The 21,316-nt window shown below is 45.2% G+C and overlaps 1 protein-coding gene across 1 annotated transcript in view; it reads right to left on the bottom strand.

Annotated features, from left to right (window-relative positions):
- Positions 1-1,828: 1,828 nt before the first annotated feature.
- Positions 1,829-21,316, bottom strand: part of ERF (ETS2 repressor factor) — a 63,726-nt gene continuing 44,238 nt past the window's right edge. Inside the window, exons 2-4 of the mRNA XM_018554776.1 lie at positions 8,883-9,117; positions 4,890-5,005; positions 1,829-3,389 (exon numbers count right to left, since the gene is read on the bottom strand). Of these exons, the coding sequence (XP_018410278.1) occupies positions 2,233-3,389; positions 4,890-5,005; positions 8,883-9,117 (1,508 nt within the window). The 3' untranslated portion in view covers positions 1,829-2,232. The remainder of the gene's footprint in view (positions 3,390-4,889; positions 5,006-8,882; positions 9,118-21,316) is intronic.

Here is a 21,316-nt window from a genome sequence, read left to right on the forward strand (position 1 = left end):
GCACATGTGCATTTAAGACTATTAGTGATGCAGCCTTTAGGATTATATTGATAAGGCACATTTGTGTAGGTCTGATTGTAATTTCAAGGCGTACAAACACTACAGGAGGTTAGGTCCCTCCTCTGTTAAAAAAACAACAACCTGCAGTCCATGGTGATTAAAAAGAAAAAAGGAACAAAGACAAATTAATAAAGATTGTCTAAGGTGGCGGCAATATACAAGTGGGGATGGGCTTTAAAAACAAAAAAACAAGGGCGGGGGATAGGTTTAAAAACTTTGCAGCACCCCCAATAAAGTCCGATCTTCTGCACAAGAAGTCGATAAAAAGACCTGTATATTATAATGCATACATATATATTTTTCCCTCTCTTAAAGAGGCAGTACATAAAACCCCCCCCTTTTTTTTTTTTAAATCAGATTGAGAAAAGAAAAAAAAAAAAAAAATCATCATCAGGCTAGATCACCAGGCTTCAGTGATAGCGAATATAAAAATGTATAAAATAAAAAAGGGGGTTATTTTTTATTTCGTTCTACAGGCCCTCCAGACTGATAAGGCAGCATTTACGTTAATAGATGTGATTAAGTGTTTCACAGTGGCCAGAAAAAGGTTTTTGGTGAAGTTTAAAGGGCCCCGTCGTAAATTAGTTTTGGACAGATGCTGGCGAGTGGAGTCAAGAACCAGCTTTATATATACACACTTCTTGAAAATTGATTTGGTGAAATCTTTGTCTGCGGTTTCTCTTTTTAAGTTTCGGATAGGAAAATCAAAAAGGTTAGAGCCTCTGGTCAAGGTTTTATTGCTGCGTGCCCTTTGGGGACATAGCACATGAGACATTCAGTACAAATCTTGAGAATGTTGAATGCTAGAGCAATGGAACATTTAGGGCTGCAACAACTAATCGACTAAAATCGATAATTATGAGAATAGTTGGCGACTATTCTCATCATCGATTAGTTGCTTGGGGAAGGCAGGGGAGAGAGGAGAGAGAGGGGGGGAGAAAGATACAACCAATCGATTAGTTGAAAAAATAAATCAGGCAACTAATCGATTATGATAAAAATCGTTAGCTGCAGCCCTAGAACATAGGTACCAGCTTTCCATGAATGAGTATTCACATGAGGTTGAATAATTCAGGGCTGTACAGTTCACAGACCTTGAGGAGGTGGACTCTGCACAGTCCCCAAATATCACATTACGTGACCCGCTGAGGTTTCACTTCATTTCATGGGAATAGCCAATGTTGTGAGCTGCCCTTCCCAATGCCCCCTTCATATTGCATTTGCCATGTATTTCTGTAGAAAATTTTGTAAAAATGTCCACAGCTCCTAGTGGATTGGCCAAAGGAATATATGAAGAAAGCACCCCCAAGGAAAAAAAATTGGAAGCCAAGTTAACAGCTACACGATAGGGGTCACCAGGACAAGAAGGGCATATCTGGAGTTCTCCGAGTATATTCGGAGACTGCAACAGGAGCATTACGACTTGAAGGCTAAAGAAGTACAGTCTGGATCTCCAGCAGAGAGACCTCAACTCTCCAGTCCTCAAGCAGATGCACGACAGCGGGACCCAACTCACCAGCACCTCCCCATAACATTGGTATTGGATGGACTGACTCTTTAACGTTCCTGATGAAAAAAAGTGGTATGTTGGGTGGCGTGAATGCCCAGGGTGAAATTAGGGGGCGTCGCTCCCCAAAAACCTGAGAAAGCACCAGTCTTAAAGCTGGCAGGGGCAGGACCTGGGCAAAAAAGGGTGGTTATGACTACAAGGTAATGCTTACTTTGGACTGTCTCTTGCCAAGCTGTGGACAAAAAACAACTCCCCTTACAATTTGGATAAGCTTGACATTTTGGTGTCCCCACTACATGCCATGCAGAGGGAAAGCACTATTTACATATGTACGAAAAAGGAGGGGAGGTTAAAAGTGGACACCTAAAATTTGGTGAAATCATTGAAAGCGATTTTTCTTCTGTTAAAAATAAAAGCTTTTCTACAGCGAATCCGGTAATTGGTATGCATCAGTCATTTTTTTTTCTTTAAATCTCCCCCTCCCCATTAAAAGAAATACAAATAAAATATGGGATTACAAAAACAATAGTCCTCTTTTCCGGGGAACCTAAGGACTTGTTTTGGATAGAGGGAATAAAATTTGCTGGAAAGCGACTCCATCAAAGAGAGCCGATCTTTACAAATGGACTAGGCTACGTCCGGTGAGCCCAGAAAGTCCTCCATTAGGAATCCCTACTTTCTAGAGAGAGTTCCTCTGTGGCCCTTTGAAGATCAGTGCTCACCCTTCTGCAAAGTGGGCCACCTGGCTGCAGGGGCAGTTTCAGCTCCTCCTGATTACTTCTGACCTTTTTGTCAGACTCCTCTGCTCCTCCCTCAGCCTCCAGGCGTTGATCCTCGCTCCAGCGACGCTTGAAGCGCAACTTCAGTGGGATGCAGCGACCACTTTCATCCCCTGCACTCGCAGTTTCCTCTTCCCGGCCAGGTAGAATATGTAGAATAGGAGCAGGTGGCTTTTGCTCTGGCACTGTGGGGGCTTTGAAGACGTCTTCGTCGTCTTCCTCCTCACTGATGTCTGTCACTTCCACCATGAAATCCTCCTCATCCTCTTCAGCATCAGAGATGGGTTCCACCTTAATCTGAGGGACTACTGAAGAGGAGGAAGAGGTAGAGGAACCAGGTTCAAGAGGTCGTTCTCGTTGCTTCTTGCCCAGTGGAGGAGGCTGGAGTTTGAATTTGAAAGGAGGCTCATCGAGAGGCAGATGTAGGGGCTTTTCAGGGCGCTGTGGTTGAGGCACCACTATGCTTGGATAGTGCAGGAATGCCCGTGGGCTGAGGTGGTAGTTGTACACGCTCTGCGTGTGTGCTTGAAGGTAGCGCTTCATGTCTTCAGGGTTGAATGAAAAATGACTACCACCTGGGTACATGGGGCTCAAGGAAGGGGATGGGGTGTAGTTCATATGATTAGGAGTCATGGATAAGGCAGGCGAGAGCTGTGGGGGCAGGAGGCCACTGGAGGAAGTCATAGGCGACACAGGGAACGGGCTAAGAGGTTCTGGCACCCGTGAACGAGGGTAGACCCTAAAGATGCTCTCGTGGGAGAGCCGAGGAAGGGGTGGACCTCTGAATGCTGGGATGTCAGGCCCAGGGCCTCGGCGGTGCTGCTCCTCACTCAGACTCTCTTCCACTTCAGAGTTAGCCGATGTGCCATCGCTGCAGTCACTGACAGATCCACGTGCCAGCCGTCTTGCCACAGAAGAAAAGAGGGTGGGCGAGCGTAAATCCTCATTCGGAGACAAAACATCTGATGGGGTGCAGGGTGGAAAGCGGAAGTGTGTGCCTCCTGATGGTATGGGTGGGGCACTCTGAGGTACCGGCCCTCCTAAAGGAAATGGAGAATGTGTCAAAGAAAGAAAAAAGACACCTCAGCACTAATAATCACCGACACGTGAATACAGGACAAATTCAGATTTCTGCCCTGAAAGTTGCAGTTCTTCTGACCCACCTCTCTTCAAGCCCCCTCTACTGCATGCCTACATTATTCAGCCACGTCTACCCAAACTATTCAACTGACAGACACAAGGAGGGCAATCAAAACTGGAGCAGCTGTGCATGGCAACCAATCAGCCTCACTCTTTAGTTTGCTCAGTAAAGATATGAAAATAAAAGAAAGATGGCGATTGATTGCCATACACAACTGCTCCAGATTTTTATAAAATTCCCCCCACGGAACTCTGCAGGTATATTGGCATATAGGCAAGTAATGTCTTCCCAAAAGACTTATCCCTACCTCAAAACAGCCAAAATCCATTTTCTATGGTCAGATACACAAGGGGAACTCTGATACCGCTAAGTTCCTTACACCGACAGAGCTTCAAGTACGAAGGGAGGCCAATAAGTTCTTACCCTCGCCATGATTTAGATGTGCTAAGGATCTGAAATTTGGCAGGTTTATAGGTGGATATCTTAGTAATGTGCATGCCAATTTTTGTTTTTGTAGGTCGTGGTGAATTATAGTTGGAGCCAAGAGAAATGGAGTAGTTGTCATGCCGGACAAAGTTGAACACCGAGTCGTGATTAGGTTCCTCCATCTTCAAGGGAAATCTGCACAAATAATCCATGAAGGGATGTCAGCTGTGTATGGAGAGGATTGTCCATCATATGAGACTGTCAAACGATGGAAGAGAGAATTCAAGTTTGGTCGCACAATATACAGGATGACCCAAGGGAAGGTCGCCCGTCAACTGCCACAGAACCAAGCGTGGTGGTGAAAGTTGAGCAGCTAGTGCTCGGTATTCAACTTTGTCCAGCATGACACCTACTCCATTTCTCTTGGCTTCAAACATAGTTCACCACAACCTACAAGAACATTGGCATGCATATTACTAAGATATCCACCTATAAACCTGAAACATTTCAGATCCCCAGCACATCTAGATCATGGTGACGGTAAGAACTTATTGGCCTCCCCTCGTATTTAAGTATTATTACTGTTTACAATGCAGCTCAGAAAAATCTACTAAAGCAATGGACGGTGCACAGCAACCTGCCATCGACGGTTTTTATGCTTCACAGAAGGAACCTTTGCAGAGATCCGACAAGCCCCCTGCAGAGTCAGACATAGTGCTCGCCAATAAGAAAAGCGAATACTCCCTGCTGATGGGACAGCTCTAGCATTGACGTGGCAGGAAGCGTTTTGGACATGTGGACCTCTGCAGAGAGACCGCTATTTCCACGAAGGGAGTAAACTAAAAGGTTCAGTTGATCTTTAACTAAATATTTATCAGATAGATTGTCCCTGTGGATTCAGAGTGTTTGTTATAGGTTTACAAACCCTTAAACCATATTTCAGCCATGTTTAGTTTCTTTTACAGACACTTACCTCCCATACCCATATCTATGAAAGGGTAGTTGACCAACACGAGTTTGTTGAAGTTGAACTTGTAGGTGAATCGTTTGCCTTTGGTTTTGTGAAGTATCCTTTTGTTGTAGTAATACCTGAAATAAAAAATTTTAAAAAAGTATAAAACGTTTAATTAAAAAACAAACAAAAAAACAACAAAAAAACAACAAAAAAAACATAAAACTGGATTCTTTTGTATTGATAAAGGGACCAGCCTATTTTGTACCTATCTGGCAAAACAAGTGTTTTCGGCAAAAACAACATTTTGAAAATTATATCATCATCATCATCTTGTCTCCTGAACAGCCTCTTAAAGCACCCACCCAACTCAGTGGTAAATATTCAACTTGTCCCTGTTATCATATGGGAGGAGCCAATCCAACTGGGAATTGCTGCATATGTCGCAGACAGCTGTAGACAAGACACCCCCCATCCACTCCACCAAATCGAAATATTTCCAACCGGCTCAGAAACATCAAACACCTGAACAGTTATAATAGAGCACAACTTGCACAACAAAAAGCAAGTTGGTTACTACAAACCCTTGGTTCTCAACTGGTGGGTCATGACCCAAAAGTGTGTCGCCGCATGCCTTCTACTTTTCTAGATGAGGCTTCTCAGCCTCCCCCTAGCGCAGTACTGTCAGTTCTCACGCCATGCAGCCATTTAAAATACGCTGCCCAAGGCCGAGTGCCGCTTGAGATGGGGTGGGGCTATGGCCGCGAGAGAGCTTCATCTATACGTGCATTGCTTACAGCCCACACTGGATTCCAGGCTAAGGATCCACTCCAGTTCTAGGAGACTGGGTGGACCTTACAAAAAATAAAAAACATTATGGAGTGGGTGTGTGAGAATGTCTGAGTGTGTGAGATTGTGTATGTATGTATTGAGGGCCCATTCACACTAGTACACTGCATTAAACTAAAATCACGCAATCGCACCTACCATGCATTCTGATGTGGGAGGTGTGTCGCGTTGCCATTCATTTGAATGGTGCCCCAAATGCACCTCCCTCAGTTTGTATGCCTGCACCGGAACGCGCGCTACCCTAATGCCATGTGTTCCATTGCAGTGCAACTTAATGACCAAGGACACATGTGGGTCCTGAGGTTACACAGGTTGAGAACCACTGCTATAGACCCGTCTTTCAAGGTTACATTTTCCAAAGGCTGCCCTTTAAAGTGGACAGTTACCAATCCCAAATATAAAATCAGAACAAGAAGTCTTCTACCTGCATTCTCTGCATTAGGGTATAAACAGCCCAGGTCCCCCCCACACTAACCTCTCAGCTGCGCTCGTCCCCGCTGCCGACGCGATCCTCCGTACCCCGAACGTCCGGGTTGCGGGGGAGGATACTGATGGCAGAAGAGCCATAGGCTCTTTCTGCCATCAAAGGAGGAAGGGGCGTGGCATGCCACAAGGCTGTGTGTGTCTATGGACGCACACAGCCGCTGCGGGGACGAGTGCCTACATTAGAACGATGGTGGCACCCGGGCAGGGCATGGCAGGGACACACTAGAAAACGAGGAAAGAAGTACTCTTTTTTAAAAAAAAAAAAAACCATCGTCCAGCAAAGGAGGGTCTCCTTAAAAGGAGAAAAAAAAATAAAAATTGGGCTTTAATATCACTTCAAGGGCACGGTTTAGACCTGAAGTCAAAGCTGAATATCGGACAGGACAAGACTGTAAGGCAGCACATTGTCTTGTCTGTTCTTAGTCCTTTTAGGGCAGGTTTGCTTTACTACCTACAAATTTAAAAAAAAGATATACTGAAGAACTCAAAGTCCCAGTTGGGCACCAGTGACAAAAACAGCGAAAGGCTACAGCTTGCCCAACTTGCATAAAGAACATCCAGGTGCTTGGAGGGAAAAAAAAAACAGGAAAGCGCTAATAACAGTTGTTGAACCCTCCATTTATTTTGCCTTTCTGGGGAATAACTGCGGCTATAATTTCCAGTTAGTGGAAAAAGAGACTAAAGTTCCCTTCTTGCTTACGTTTCCAGCCCTGTTATCTTACATGGGTATATTTTGTTGGCTGTAACCAAGTAATTACCCCCCTTTGCTAAACAACTTGTCTTTTACAAACACCCAGGTGTACTGGAGACAGGAGGACCTTGTAATTAGACAGCGGGCTCCCGCCTCCCCCGTTCCTCCCACCACAGGTATGAAGTAAATACAGAGAAGCAGAATTTGTGTCCTGTGGCCTTGTAACCCCTTGTACTCCTGAAATAAGTCACCACACTAGTCTTTAGAGGAAAGCCGACATGAAAGAAATGTGTTGAACGCAGTTAATGACCTCTTCTTGTAGATGCCGGTTCGCAGGATTTTTCGAGTCGCTGACCGGGAACAGGTGAAGGCAGAGTACCGGATCAGCATCTTAGTTCCGGTTCAGTAAAGTTGGCCATACATGGTTATATTTTTTTTTTTTCGTTCAACCTGTAGGCTGAAAAGGGGTGCCGAATAGAAGGGTGCCCGCAAGGCCACTTACTGTGAGAATTTCGGCCAGTTCATCAAGAACTAGACGAAAGTTTATGACTAGCTCAACTCAGAGGGTACTAAAGCCGAAGGATCAGCATGGACAGAAAATTAGCATTTTTCTGGGAGGAAAGCAACAATGGCAGCCTAGTTTTTTCTTAAACCTTGAAGTCTACATTGAAACTCATATTCTAATTATTGAGAAACATTTTCCATCCTGCTCAGAATTTTTAAAACATTTTTTACGTCACTGCATTGGAAAACCATTATTCATTTGACCCCATTAACCATGAGAAAAATCAAAACAAACGTTCCAAAATTTTTTACAATTCTTTTTTAGGGATACACCGACAGTTTTTTCGATATCGAGTACAGATTTTTTTTTTTTGGTGCTCGCCAATACCGAAAGTCCCATTAAGGAAGCCAGGTGGCATGTAATGATTCGCCACCTGGCTTCCTGATTAGCCGGGAACCCGGGCGGCGTGTAAAGACTCGCCAACCGGCTTCCCAATTAGCAGGGAAGCAGTCTCCATGCTCCCTTGTCACCAGGTGACAAGAAAGCATGGAACCAGCTTTCTGACCAATCAGGAGGCCAGGCAGCATTTAATGACTCCTTGCCTGGCTTTCCGATTGGCCAGCTTCTCGACCAATCAGGAAGCCGGGCAACAAGTCATTACACGGTGCCCGGCTTCCTGATTGGCCGGGAAGCTGGCTCCGTGCTCCCTTATCACCAATTGACGAGGGAGCATGGAGCCGGCTTTCCGGCCAATTGGGAAGCCATCTTCATGCTCCTTTGTCACCGGGTGACAAGAAAGCATTGAGTCGGCTTTCCAGGCCAATCCGGAGGCCTGGCAGCGGGTAATGACTCGCTGCCCGGCTTCCTAACACCGGAAGCTCAGGTATCAGGCCACGCATCAGAGCATTTGGATGAGTACTCGCCCAAATATTCGGTATCGGCATCGATACTAGTATTGGTGCATCACTAATTTTATTCCAAGAAAGTTCTACTGCAGTATGGGCAAGCTTAGGGAAGAAATTATGAGATGGTTGGCTATCCTCATCTCTACAACACTTTGTGGCAAGGAGTTTATTTTTAGCGTCTATAGATGTGGTTTCAGGATGGTTTCCCTTACGTGAGCTGAACCCACAGAAGCCTCCACTTCCCATACAGTTGTGACTTAATGTTGGCAAACCATTAGCAATCATCTGGTTTTTGTTTTTCACAAAAGGAGTCCGAAACGTTATCTGATACTCACCCAAGCCAGTACATTCTAATAAGAATCCTGTGAAAGCATCAATAGGATTCTACAAATAAACACTTGGAGAATAGAAAGTAGGAAGTTCAATGCAAAGCAATGCCCTGGTGGTCACCTGAACAGGAAGTGAGATGTAACTTTCCCAATAAAGCTACAGAGCATAAAACTTCATATTACAGCATCAAAAAAATATTAAAAAGTTCTGGTGAGAGCTGTAAGGTAAGAAATAGACTATAGCCTCACCTGAGTGCCCTGCTCAACTTGTCATAGTTCATCTGTGGCTTGCACTTCCGTGCTCCCCATAACCGGGCCACCTCGTCGGGGTCCTTAATGACAAACTCCCCATAATCCCCTTGCCAGGCGATGACATCGTGATACTCTTCTTTTCTCAGCAGCTCAAGAATGAAGTGCCAGAGTTGGATCTGTCTGGAACCCGGGCTGGACTCTGGCTTATAGGCCCAGTCAGGAAAGGCGAACCCTGCAAAGACAAGAGAAGGAAATACATTAACGAGAAGAAATGTCAAATATTTTTAAATTGCAACTACAGCAGCTTTGCAAAAAACAACTGGGTAGGTCTGACACCATTTATTCAGCCCACAGCAGGAAATTAGAAGCGGAGGGCAATTTGGGCAGATCAATGGGCATTTTTCTGTACTTGCAGGGTCTTTAAAGAAATAGAAAATCAGAGAATGTGCATTTTTACCAAGATGTACTGAATATGATTTTTTTTGCCCTGACATACACTGGAAATGTCCAACCAAAAGTGAAATTTTTCACTCTAGATGATGACCAAATCAGTAGGTTTAACAATCGTAAATGGGATTCCAGCAAGAAGCTTTTCCAGCCACAGCTGGGAACTGCCCCTATGCTCTGGCTATGACAAAGCCGAGCCTGGGAATTTATACCACAGCCACTGTGATATATTTTACAGCAGCCCACAATTCTATAGAACTCAAGTAATTACAGCAAAAGGAGAGACAAAAAACTTTGAGGAGGCCGTTAGCCCAACCCTAGAAGATTGCACGGAATAGGAAATATCTGCTTCCATTTATAACAGCCTGGAAATGGCTGGTCTTACTATAATCAGAGCTCCAAATTGTCCCTTTTTGGCCTTATTCCTTTTTCCCTACCACTTGTCTATTTTCAGGCCTCATGTGCAGAACAGTATAAATACATTTCTATTTAAAACGGAACTCTAAGAATGCGACTTGTAAAGCGATTTTCCAGCCAAAATAGCTGTAACTCTGCCCGGTATCCCATGTAATCCTGGCAGTATAGACAGACTGGTGACCTTGGTTTTCTTGACTGCAGATGAGCAGCAGCAAGTCAGTCACCACCCTGCCCCAGCTCTCTCATTGGACAATGAAGGAGTAGAAGCACATCGATGAAGTCATCCCTCCGCTCACCTCCTGAAATCCTGTTCAGGAAGGGAAAGCGACAGAGCTGAGCAAACAAAGCCTGACTGTCTCCAAATGCAGACCCCCTCTCTCTTCCATTGTGCCTTGCAGGGGATTACAGGAGGTTGATACCATGACATTCAGGACACATACTACCATGTTTCCCCGAAAATAAGACACTGTATTGTATTTTTTTGGGCTCAAAAAAAACAAAAAACACACTAGGTCTTATTTTCGGGGTAGGTCTTATTTTTTTTTTAATGTACAACAATCCACACTTATTCATGTACAACAATCTACATGTATTCAAGGAGTGAGTAGCAAAGTTAAGAATATGGCACGGTGCCACACCTTTCCAAGAGCGATTTGGTAACCAGTCGCTGGCCAGAATGAGCGAAGCGCACTTTCACTATCGATTCCTCACAGGCGGAGTCCATTTGGAATCACTCCGCCTGTGACAGGAGTCGGCGCTATAGAGGAAACATCGGCTTATGCGGCTCTGCTCCCTCTGCTGCCGCCTCGCATCCTCTAGCACCGGCTTCGCTGGCACCGCTGATTGCCTCTCCCGCGGCTCTTCAAGTTCCTCCTTATGCCACCACCGGCCCTGGCAATGGTCACAACTAGGTCTTATATTTTAGCAATTCCCAAAAATATTACTAGGTCTTATTTTCGGGGAAACACGCTAGCTGGTTAATTTATTTTTAATATATTTTCTTGCTTTAGAAAACTTTTCTAGAAACCCGTTTTTACTTTTCGCTCCATGGGTTTTATTGGAGAGATTTCTCTTTGCTTCCCCTTCCTGATGACTCCTGTTCCATGTATCTACAAGCACCAACACCTCCCAAAGGCAATTGACAAACCTCTTATATTGTGTTGACAATGTAGCTACAAGCACCAACCCTATTCCCAGAGGCAATGGCAGAACTCTTAAACCTTTCTTTCCGTACAAGTTTTTGTTCCTAATCCGGACCTCTTCAGGTATGACATGCAGAGACGGAGCAATGGCCAGACGTATGTCCTAATATTGTCCGTTCATCCAGATGTACATGTCTGGAGCACCATTAGTGGAGCCTTCTTGTTTTTCAAAGGGTTTACTAAAGATTGCTCTGGGGTTACGTGGCCAGTTCAGACACAAAGACTGCTTAGCGGTGTTCATCTCCAAAGGCATTTTCTGTGAACTGCTGACTGGGTGGTGGAGAATAAAAGGCAGGATTTCCCGTACGGGACGGGTCTCGGCCTGTCTTGTTGCCATGTGAAGTTGCTTGAAACATGCGAGACAGTGCGGTGTGGAGCAGACTGCCAGCCTACAGCTTCGCTCCATCCTAAACACACACTAAATAGCTCCCAACTGAGGTCACATCATCCCACACAAAGGCCCTTTTCTTATAAGGGCAGGGAAAGCAGCCGTCTCTGGCGCATTCCTTCCAGGAGTACTGAATTAAGAGGAGGGGGTGAGGGGCAGCCTGTCCCGTCCCCTCCTCCCGCAGGAGACAGACAGCATACTTCCAGGCACGTCCTTCTCTACTGCTGGTACCAGCCACAACACACACAGAACTGAGTCATCCAGCACTGAAAGGGGTCCGGTTAGTGTAATTCCGCTTAGTAGCTCGTTTTATTCCAAAAGTGCAAGTTCTATCACACTGGTATACATTTGCTGGCATTGCCTTCTATTTATTTATATGACAATATACTACTTTTGTTCTCAATACAAAAATCCATTAAGTGACCAGAAGCGAAGAGACCCTGCTCGGCACTTCCGGGTATCAAGGAGCATGCAACAGCGCTGGTTCCTGGAGACTTGCTCAGTGCACCGGATTCTGTAGCCCCATAGCTGCCCATTGATACAAGATAGTTCTAGGCCAACTGCCACCACCCTGGAACATCTAACGACTGCCTTTTACATGTAGTGAGACTGCCTGTAATTCATTTTGGGATCTTCTCCTCTACCAAAGACTGGTCACTTGCACGGGAAGATGGCATTAGAAGAATGGTATGGCAAGTCGGTTCTGGGGATAAAGTTAGGTGGGTTTAACGTGTAGTAAAATTTTGGCAAAATTTGCTCTGCTATTTCCACGAAGACATGCTGATAAAAGCCTTCACTGAAAAACATTTTTCCCCAAAACTTGGTTGAAATACATTGGAGTCAATAAAAGAGCAAAATCTTGGCATAACTTGGGCGAAAGGCAAGAACAATTGTCCTGGGTGTACCTTGTTCAAATGTCAGTGGGGAAGCTAGGCATTCGGTCACCAAGGGTAAAGGCTCAGAGTTACACCCCCCCCCCACCACCAAGGGAGAAGTTCTCCATCCACACACACAGTGGCACCCCTCCTAAAGCGGCACCCGGGGCACATGCCCCCCTCTAGCTACGGCCCTGAAAAGTGTTATAGGATTCAGGCCTCCATGGTGCTCCATAAGATAAATGAAAATATGTACCACTGACTTCCTGTATTTATATCTTTTGCCAGGTTATGTAGCCCGAACGTAAGTGTAGGTACACTTTGAAATAACTTTCAGACAGTTCTGTAGCATATATGCTATGCAAACAAAACTTAATTAGGTTTGCTTTGGTTTCCCTGAAAGCACTGCTTGGCACAGAAGTATGGGAGTTGTAATTGCCTCCTTGCCTGCACAACACCCCGACCGATTGGGTCTGAAAGGGTGAATGGAGGTAAAGGTCTATACACTTCTATGTTCACAGGGCCCAGCAATCCAATCACCCAGACGTTGCATGCAAACTTTGGGATACACCAGTTAATTCCAAAGACACGCTGTTCGGCTAATTGGCTCCTGTATCAAGTGGTCCTGTATGTATGCATGTGAGATAGGGACCTTAGATTGTAAGCTCCTTGAGGGCAGGCACTGAAGTGAATGTACAAGATTTAAAGCATTGAGTCAATGGTTGGTGCAATATAAATTCCTGTAATAAAGAAGTATGTGGTTTTGCCTGTAATCCCCCTTTAAGGAAAAGGCACACCACAGCTGTACTAGCATGTTAAACGGAGTCTGTGTTTCCCCCTACAGCCCTCAACATCTGACACAAACACTGATTAAAAGGACACGGAGCAGAAGTCACACACAAGTTTGCACAAGTATTTGAAGGATAATGAAGTTCCTCAGAGCGGCAGTCGTCTCCACTCCCTCATCCTTCCTGTTCTCTGGTTTACTGAGCGAGATGGATCTATTGACCCACAGGAAGACTGTACAGAATTAGAAAAGAAAAAAAAAAGCCACACAATGCATGGTTTAAAAAATCAGCTAGAGCTGCAGCTAACGATTATTTTCAAAATCGATTAGATGTTTGTGGACCCGTGAACAGGGCCAACTGATCGTAAGCCGATTAATCGATTATTGAAAAAGTTGACAACGTTTTCAATAATCGATTATAATCGATTATGTCGATTAGTTGTTGCAGCCCTAAAATCAGCTTCTCTGAGGAAAATACACAAAATCCTTCCCGACTCCACAACTTAGCCCTCCCTATTAAAAGGAGAACTATCAGGAGAGTGATTTTCACTCTGCCTCATAATCTGAGCCGACCTGTGATAATGAAACTGTCACAGGTCGGCTCAGTAGATCAGAAAGTGAGCGAACACATACCGGCGCTCGCTCACTTCTCGATCTATCCGTGCAGAGAGCTGTGACTGCCACTCACGGCTCCCTGCAGGGATTCCCCCCAGTGCTGACTGGAGGAACGGATGGGAGAGAGGGCAGGCACAGCTGGCTCTGCCTGGAGATAGGCAGAGCCAGCTGTCAATCCCGCAGCTGGGTGGATCCAGACAGTATTGTCGGGATCCGTCGCGGCGTCTCAGTATACCACGAGCTGTAGCTCGCGGTATACTGAGCTTTGGTTCACGGGAGAAGGCTAGTTTTGTGTTCTCCCGTGACCCTTAGGAGAACTATGGGGAAAAGCCCTGACCCCATAGTTCTCCTTTAAGCCATGCAGATCAATAGGTAATTATGTAGGCCTGCTGACCAACTTCCAAAAGCAGTTTGAACCCTCTTTACAGGACAGGTACTCTTAAAATGAGCTTGTAGTCACGGGTTCACATAAAAACACTTGTCCCACCTCACATCTGTTCTGTTTGCTGACATTGTAAGAAGAAAAGAAAAAAAGCACCATGTAAGCTAAAGCTAATCTGGTGACAGGTCAAGTAGAACCCCAATAAAGCATTGCAATACCTCTGCAAAGACAGAATGCAACATGGTACCCCAAACCTGGAAGTACCAGATATTTCACTAATGGCTGAATGGGGCATAAGGAGATGGAAATGGACATCAAGGGGAAAGAAAAAAAAATGTCCCATCACTCCTTCCATCGTTCCAATACCTCCAACCATAAGTTCAGTTGAACCATCACCTGTAAATGGGCTACAACAAACAGGCTGCTAAAATCTCTACCCTTAAAATTGTACAATTCCTTTTGGCTTCCTGGCCGCATGCTAAAATCAGCTGCTCTTACGGCTGGCTAGGATGGCTTAAGGGTGCCATTCCATAACCATGAAGTTCCAATACACCCATGCCATCTCTTTGATGGATAGAGATTATCACTGGGAGAAGTGCATTAGCATAGGGGCTGCACAAAGTCTTGAATCTTCACTTTAGACCCCGTTCACACTGAGCAGTTTGTCATGCGATTTCCACTCCAAAATCGCGCATATTTCCGCTCAATGTAGCTTGTCCAATGCATTTCAATGGAGCTGTTCACATCTCACAGCTCAATGTCGCCTGTAGCTCGTCGCTTGTAGCTCGATCTATTTTCTGCCGGCTGCCGCGCGATTTGGCCCCAATAGACTCAATGGTGTTGCGCAATTACCGGCAATATTGCATGCCCTTGTCACGCGATATTGCGCTACAGAAGGGTCACTTTTGCACAGCAATATGGAAAGAATGATGTCACATCAAGACCACTGTTGATTGGTAACAGCCCAATGAAGCAGCGACGAAGTCCCTAGCAGAAGTCGCGCTACGTAGCACAACAAAATGTGCACTGTCGCTCAATATCGCACAATGTAGCTCAATGCCGCTCAGCACAAAATCACACGATTCTCCATGTCGCTCAGTGTGAATGGGGTCTTAAGATGTGTGCCTTTTATCTGGCTCTGCTGCTGGTGGGGGCATCACTTTGGATGGAGCCCAGGCTAGCATGCCGCAGCAGGTGGCAGAAATAAAAATGTTACTCGCTGCTGCCATCATTCCAAGACTAGCACCCCCCTCACATCCCACCACCAATAGTAGCCATAACATGGGGGAAGAATGCCTAGGGCAGGGTTGGGCAACCTTGCCACTCCAGCTGTTTTGGAACTACAAGTCCCATGAAGCATTGCAAGACTGACAGCCACAAGCACGATGGGATATGTGTGGAGCTTGCTGTTTTTAGCTCCAAGTTTTCTCATTTTGTGGCACAAGGAACCCGTAGGCTATCATAGACATGACAGATCTATTTTACAAACAAATATAAAATTTTACATTGCCTTAATCACACCTCAAGCACACAAATCCAGTCAACTTTACTCTTACAGTTTTTAAGTGCTGAAGAAAAAACTCAAATGACGATTCCTCATGACAACACAGCAGGCCATTCTATGCACAGATCACGTGCACGCAGTCACACAACATGGCACGAGGTGTGCGCCGACGTTCAATGCACAAAGAGCCCTTTTCTTCTCACTAATAATTCCTGTGGACAACGTCTGCTCCCAGTTCAGCTGATACTGCACAAAAGGGAGCACTTAGCCTATTAACAGATTCTTTTTTTTCCCCCTGAGCTGTACTACGTGTAATAAAATTTTTACAAACAGGGGGTAGAGAAAAATCACGTAACGGCAAAAGGAGATCAAGTGGAAAATAACATCTGCGGCCGGAAATTCGAAGTCCACTTGGCCGAGCTCAGGCAAGAGGAACCATGGTCCAGAACCGCGCCGAGTAAACATTAACCGAACCCTTCGATGCCCCTTTTGTGCAAATGAAAACAGGAAGCGGACATCTGCAGAATCAGCTCAAAACTTCATCATCTGGGCATAAAACAGAGGTGAGGAGACGTGATTACCTAAAAAGAGTTTACATTAGGTACAAGGATCATCAACCAGGCTTCATGACTCAGCTCAGAGTTTAATGGAAATAAGTGGTCAATTAAAAAAGGGTCAAAATGAGAAATTACTTTTAATTTAGCTGGAAGGAGGCTCTTCAAAATCACACACTGGCTTTTTAGATCTCTTGGGGGCTTGGACACAAAAGTCTTGACGTTTTTATAAAAAATACCCTGCGGCTTCTCTTGCCTCTGTTCAGAGTTCACGGTAACGGTTTTCTACCTATCCATATCAAAAGGAGGACCGAACAAGCTATGGCTATGGTTGATTTGGCCATATGGCTGTTCCTTGACTCTATCAAGGTCTCTTAATACAGAGATACCTCTGCATACCCCCCATGCGGCTTTAAGTACTTACCTTATGTGATGCCTCTTGATCCAAACCATCTTCTTCCTTCCACGCGTTTCCAACAGTCCCTCCAGCGCTGGTACTACTCTCTCTGATTCAGTGCAGACTCCTGTCTTCCTGTGTCCCACGGAGTCTGTCCGGGTGTATACTCCGGGCTGCGAGCAGTCACTTACACAGCATCTCTCCAGTGATATCGACTGTGCATGCGCCCGCACACACTTCCACTTGCATGGCCATTAGGGAAGCCGGATTCTACAGCCCGGAGCAAGCGGCACAGACACAGCTAAAGTTATTACTTATACTAACAGTAGATAAGATGTAAAAAAACAAGCCTTTAATACTAATTTTAAAAAAGGACAATATGTGGGAACTCACCCTTCATGCAAGACAAACCACACAGGTGCAGATCAAACCAATTCTCATTAGTAAGCAGCCTGAATAGCAGTAGATTAAGCAATCCATGCTGATGGGCAAAGGTGGAAGACAAGGGTAGTTGCTCGCAGGACAGCAGAAGAGCCGTTTATGCATATGTGGGCTAACATAGCCCATTTCAGTAAATCTAAACCCTAAACCACTGGACTAGTCGCTTGCTAAAGCACATTGGAACAAACAATTGCCACGCTTTTTTTTTTAGTATAAAATTACTATGTTCAGCTTTTCTTTTTTAAATCTCAGTGCTGCTCATCTCCTCAGGAGTCTTCCTGCTTGCTTGCCTACATGCATGCACTTGAGTGGTGGCCTCATGGCATTGCTCAGGGAGGGCTTCCTGATGGTGTCACCAGTAGACAATGCCTTGCAATGTGTGGTACCGTGGTCCATCAAGGTGCATGCAACAAAGGGACAACACAGGAGGACAACTGGGAGACCGTCGTCTTGCCAATAAGCTGACTCAACAGGCACCTTTATCACTTTATTCATGCACTTCCTGTTATAGGATGACAGCACTCTATCCGTCTCCCGATTGCACTCCTAAGTTGTCACCCTGTCACACAGACTTCCAATGGAGACTACAAGTGGCTGTTTCATCAACAGGGAACCTATCCTAAGTAATCTATATAGTAAAGCGCTGCGCAAACTGTTGGTGCTATATAAATCCTGTATAATAATAATCATCACATACAGTGATTGCTGCAGTGAATGCACATAAACATGAAGTGGCTGCAAAGAAGCTACAAGAGATCACTAGCACTAAGATACAACAAAGGATTAAAAGAAACGGAAAAGTAGAATTGTGTAGCAAAAATGGGGCAATTGCTTAAATGTGATTCGGTTAGGGCTTACTCCTACTTCCAATGAGAAAATTTGGGGTGCATGGTTGACCCACGCATACACCATACAGAGAGCCTCCTTCCAAGATAAACTGCCCAAGAACATACCCATTAAGAGCTTTTCATTATAATGAAGGTAAAGGACTTCGAGCAACAAGTGACTATATAGGGGGCAAAGCAAGGGACAGAGAACATGACACTGGCATCTCAGAGGTGGAGAAATCCAGCTTGCAAATAAATCCCACCATTTTCCATCTGCAACCAAATTCTATTTTCAGTGGACTGACCCTTTAAACGAAGACGCTTTTCCTGTTTTCTAAGCTTTACAAACACACAGCTCTAGAAATAGACCGCTAATGCACATGAGTCAATCAATGCACATGGAGGAGTGGGGAAGTGACTAATCCACTAAATACAATCACACATACATTTATTAAGGTGGGATAATATATATAGAGATAGGACTCGCGTCACTGCAGCTTCTGGCGTGAGTTGAGTCACGTGACAATGGCTTGTTGCTACCTCTTAGGTCTCCTCAACCGGCTGTGAGGTGAAGACCTATGTTCTATGTTATCGGAATAGGCAACAATGCCGGAGAGTTATTTTTAAAAAGACGTTCGTAAATATTAGATTTTGTCAATTGCAACTTGAATCTTGCTTACGGAAACCTGGACCATAAAAGGAGTAAGAGGACTCTGGAAATTGTGGAAACAGTCCATAGCAGCTTGCTCAAACTTTCTGACGGCCGATGTGGGATAATATACTGGTTTTAATTGTTATAGTTATCATCTCATACTACAAGACATGTTTTACTATGCAACTGTCAGTATGTGCGAATGTATTAAACACAGCCCATTAAGTGCTCATGGTCACTTTTGATACCTCCTAAATATGTATCAATAGCCAGGCCTCAGTTGCTGACCTGCTTGTGAAAAACGCTAGGTGCCTGGATGTCTGAATTCAAAACTTTAAAGCAATAGCCCAGTTCAAGCAAGCAGATTAGAAAGTCAAGAGTGAAATTAAAACTGAATGGCTTACTTGTGACAGATCAAGTGACCTAAAATACTCAGTCTTATGAGCAACAAAACAGCCATGTAACTCAAAATTTCCAGAAGGAGAGGCTAGCAATGGCATCCTCCATATTGCTTCTTCAAGGAATGGAGGAGCAAAGTGGCTTACTCCCCTTTCAGCCACGTCACAGTGCTGGCTGTTGAGGCATGCACCGATACCGTGTTTTTGGTATCGAGTACCGAAATTTTTTTTTTTTCCAGTACGTGCCGATACCGAAGTCCCATTAAAGCAGCCAGGCGGCCTGTAAAGACTCGCCACCCGGCTTCCCTATTAGCAGGGAAGCAGTCTCCATGCTCCCACTTCACCAGGTGATGAGGAAGCATGGAGCCGGCTTTCTGGCCAATCAGGTCAGAGTCATTACACGCGCCCGGCTTCTTGATCGGCGGGGAAGCCGGCTCCATGCTCCCTTGTCACCAAGTGACGAGGGAGCATGGAGCCGGCTTCCCAGCCAATCAAGAAGGCGGGCAGCATGTAGCGACTTGCTGCCCAGCTTCCTACAAGAAGTTCGGGTATCAGGCTAGGCATTGGAGCATTCCTCCGTATTGGTGCATCCCTACATGCAACCTGGGAGAGACGGCACCACCCATAAGGGCCAAGTAGTGACTTGGAGCTTACATGAGGCTTTTCTTGCTCTAGTGGACAAATAGCGATATAAGGTATGGACACAAATGCTGTTTAAACAACGTTGCTGCTCTACCCTGTATAGGGTTAACTCTTTTCACTACTGGCAGCTCAATGGGGGCAAGTATAAGTTGCTGGTGGGGCACCAAATGTCTAATACAGATCAGTCCCTGCTGCAGTCACACCTTGTAAAGTTACAATGCAGCGGTCTGATCACTGGGGAGAGGAGACTAGGGAAATGGTTCCTCCTGGCTGCAGCAGACTGATGGCATCATCTCAGCCTAGGCAGTCACCGAACTGGAGCTTCAGGACTGACTTTAATGATGAAATGTAAATTTTGTTTTGGAAAAGAAAACAAAAAACAATACTGTTGTGACATGGAAGAAATGTCTACATATCAGTAAAATTATTTAATGGTCCACTTCAAATTTCCATCTCCAACTGGAATGTTTTTGAAGCCACGTATGAAAAGGAAGATAAACACAACTATATTGCCCCGTGTACTTCCAACTCCATTCACGTGTCTATGTGGAGACACTGAGTAGATTCACAACATGCCCAGTATTGTTACTGGGAGTAGGTGATGGCTGAAAATAAGACGGCGTGTCTGAAAAACAAGTGCCGAGAATGACTTTGGAAGGCGAGAATCCGTTCTCGTTGAGCGCTGACCTCTACAACGTCCTGCTTGTGTGTGGTGACTATTAAAATTAATTTTTCCACAGGATACTCTACAATCCCCCAAATCTATAACTTCCAGCATCTCCCGCGGCTTCCAGTGACGCTTCCTATCTGTAAATACTATAGAGGGGGGAGGAGGAGCGCTCTTGTGGTTCTGCCATTTCCCCAAACCCCAAACAAATCAGGAGGCATCAATAATTTAACGTCCCTGTAATGGACGCCAGGGAGCAAGACGGCAGAGGAGCCAAGGACGTAGGGAAAGGCATTGAGAGGGTGAGGTCATTCACTGGCAAGGGGATGGGGGGGGGGAGATATGCCTGTCGCACCTCAGACGATGGATATCCAAAAGCTTCTGTGGACAATAAAGCCACGCCAATGTCATTCCTACAATAGTTTTTATTTTTTAAAGTAAATAATAGCCCAAAATTCTGTGCTATTCCAAAATAGGCCAATTTGTGTATTACAGAACATTGATGCTGGCCAATATTGGATGGTCAGCCTATCGTGCCTATTCCTGCACCAAAGGCAGAGTACTACGCATTCCTTAGGGCCCTATCTTCTAAAATGCTCGTTTTCAGCGGGCAGGCTAGTGCGTTGTGCCAGATCAGAACTGCCGGAGCGGTCACTAACTTTTTTTTTTTGTCCTTTAAAAACTTTGTGGTGTGTACAATGCATTCACCCCCATTCAGGTCCCTCGCACGGTGGCGAGGTGCGATGCCGTTCAGTGACCTGGAGTGCGCAGCACTAAAATGCAGCCAGTTTGCATTTAATCACAGCACACCTCCCACTGTGTTGTTATGTGAATGAGACACAGAGAAACAAATGTGTCCTTGCGTTGACCTGCTTTGATCCCGTGCGGTTCAGCACAGGTCACCTCTGTGTGAATGGGCCCCTTAGTGCTAAACATTTGTTGCAGGGGAATCCAAAGAACCACCACGGGCACCGGAAGCTCGAAAGAAGGAATCGGCTTGTCCAGTGCGGAAAAGCAAATTCTAAAATTATAAAGTTTGCTTTACGGGGCAAAATAACTTCCTGAGCAACATGAACACTTGCATTTGATTCCTATGTAGAAAACAGTAATTATAAAAAAGGACTAAAGCTCCGCCTTCTGCGCCAAACTACAGTGATGCTGGCCTGAATAGCAGTATTAAAAAAGGCACAACCGCTGGCATAGGGTACCAACGCTGACTTCAAAGCCTAGGCCACG

This window comes from Nanorana parkeri, unplaced genomic scaffold, assembly GCF_000935625.1.
Source record: "Nanorana parkeri isolate BGI_ZX_2015 unplaced genomic scaffold, ASM93562v1 scaffold173, whole genome shotgun sequence".
Lineage (NCBI taxonomy): Eukaryota > Metazoa > Chordata > Amphibia > Anura > Dicroglossidae > Nanorana > Nanorana parkeri.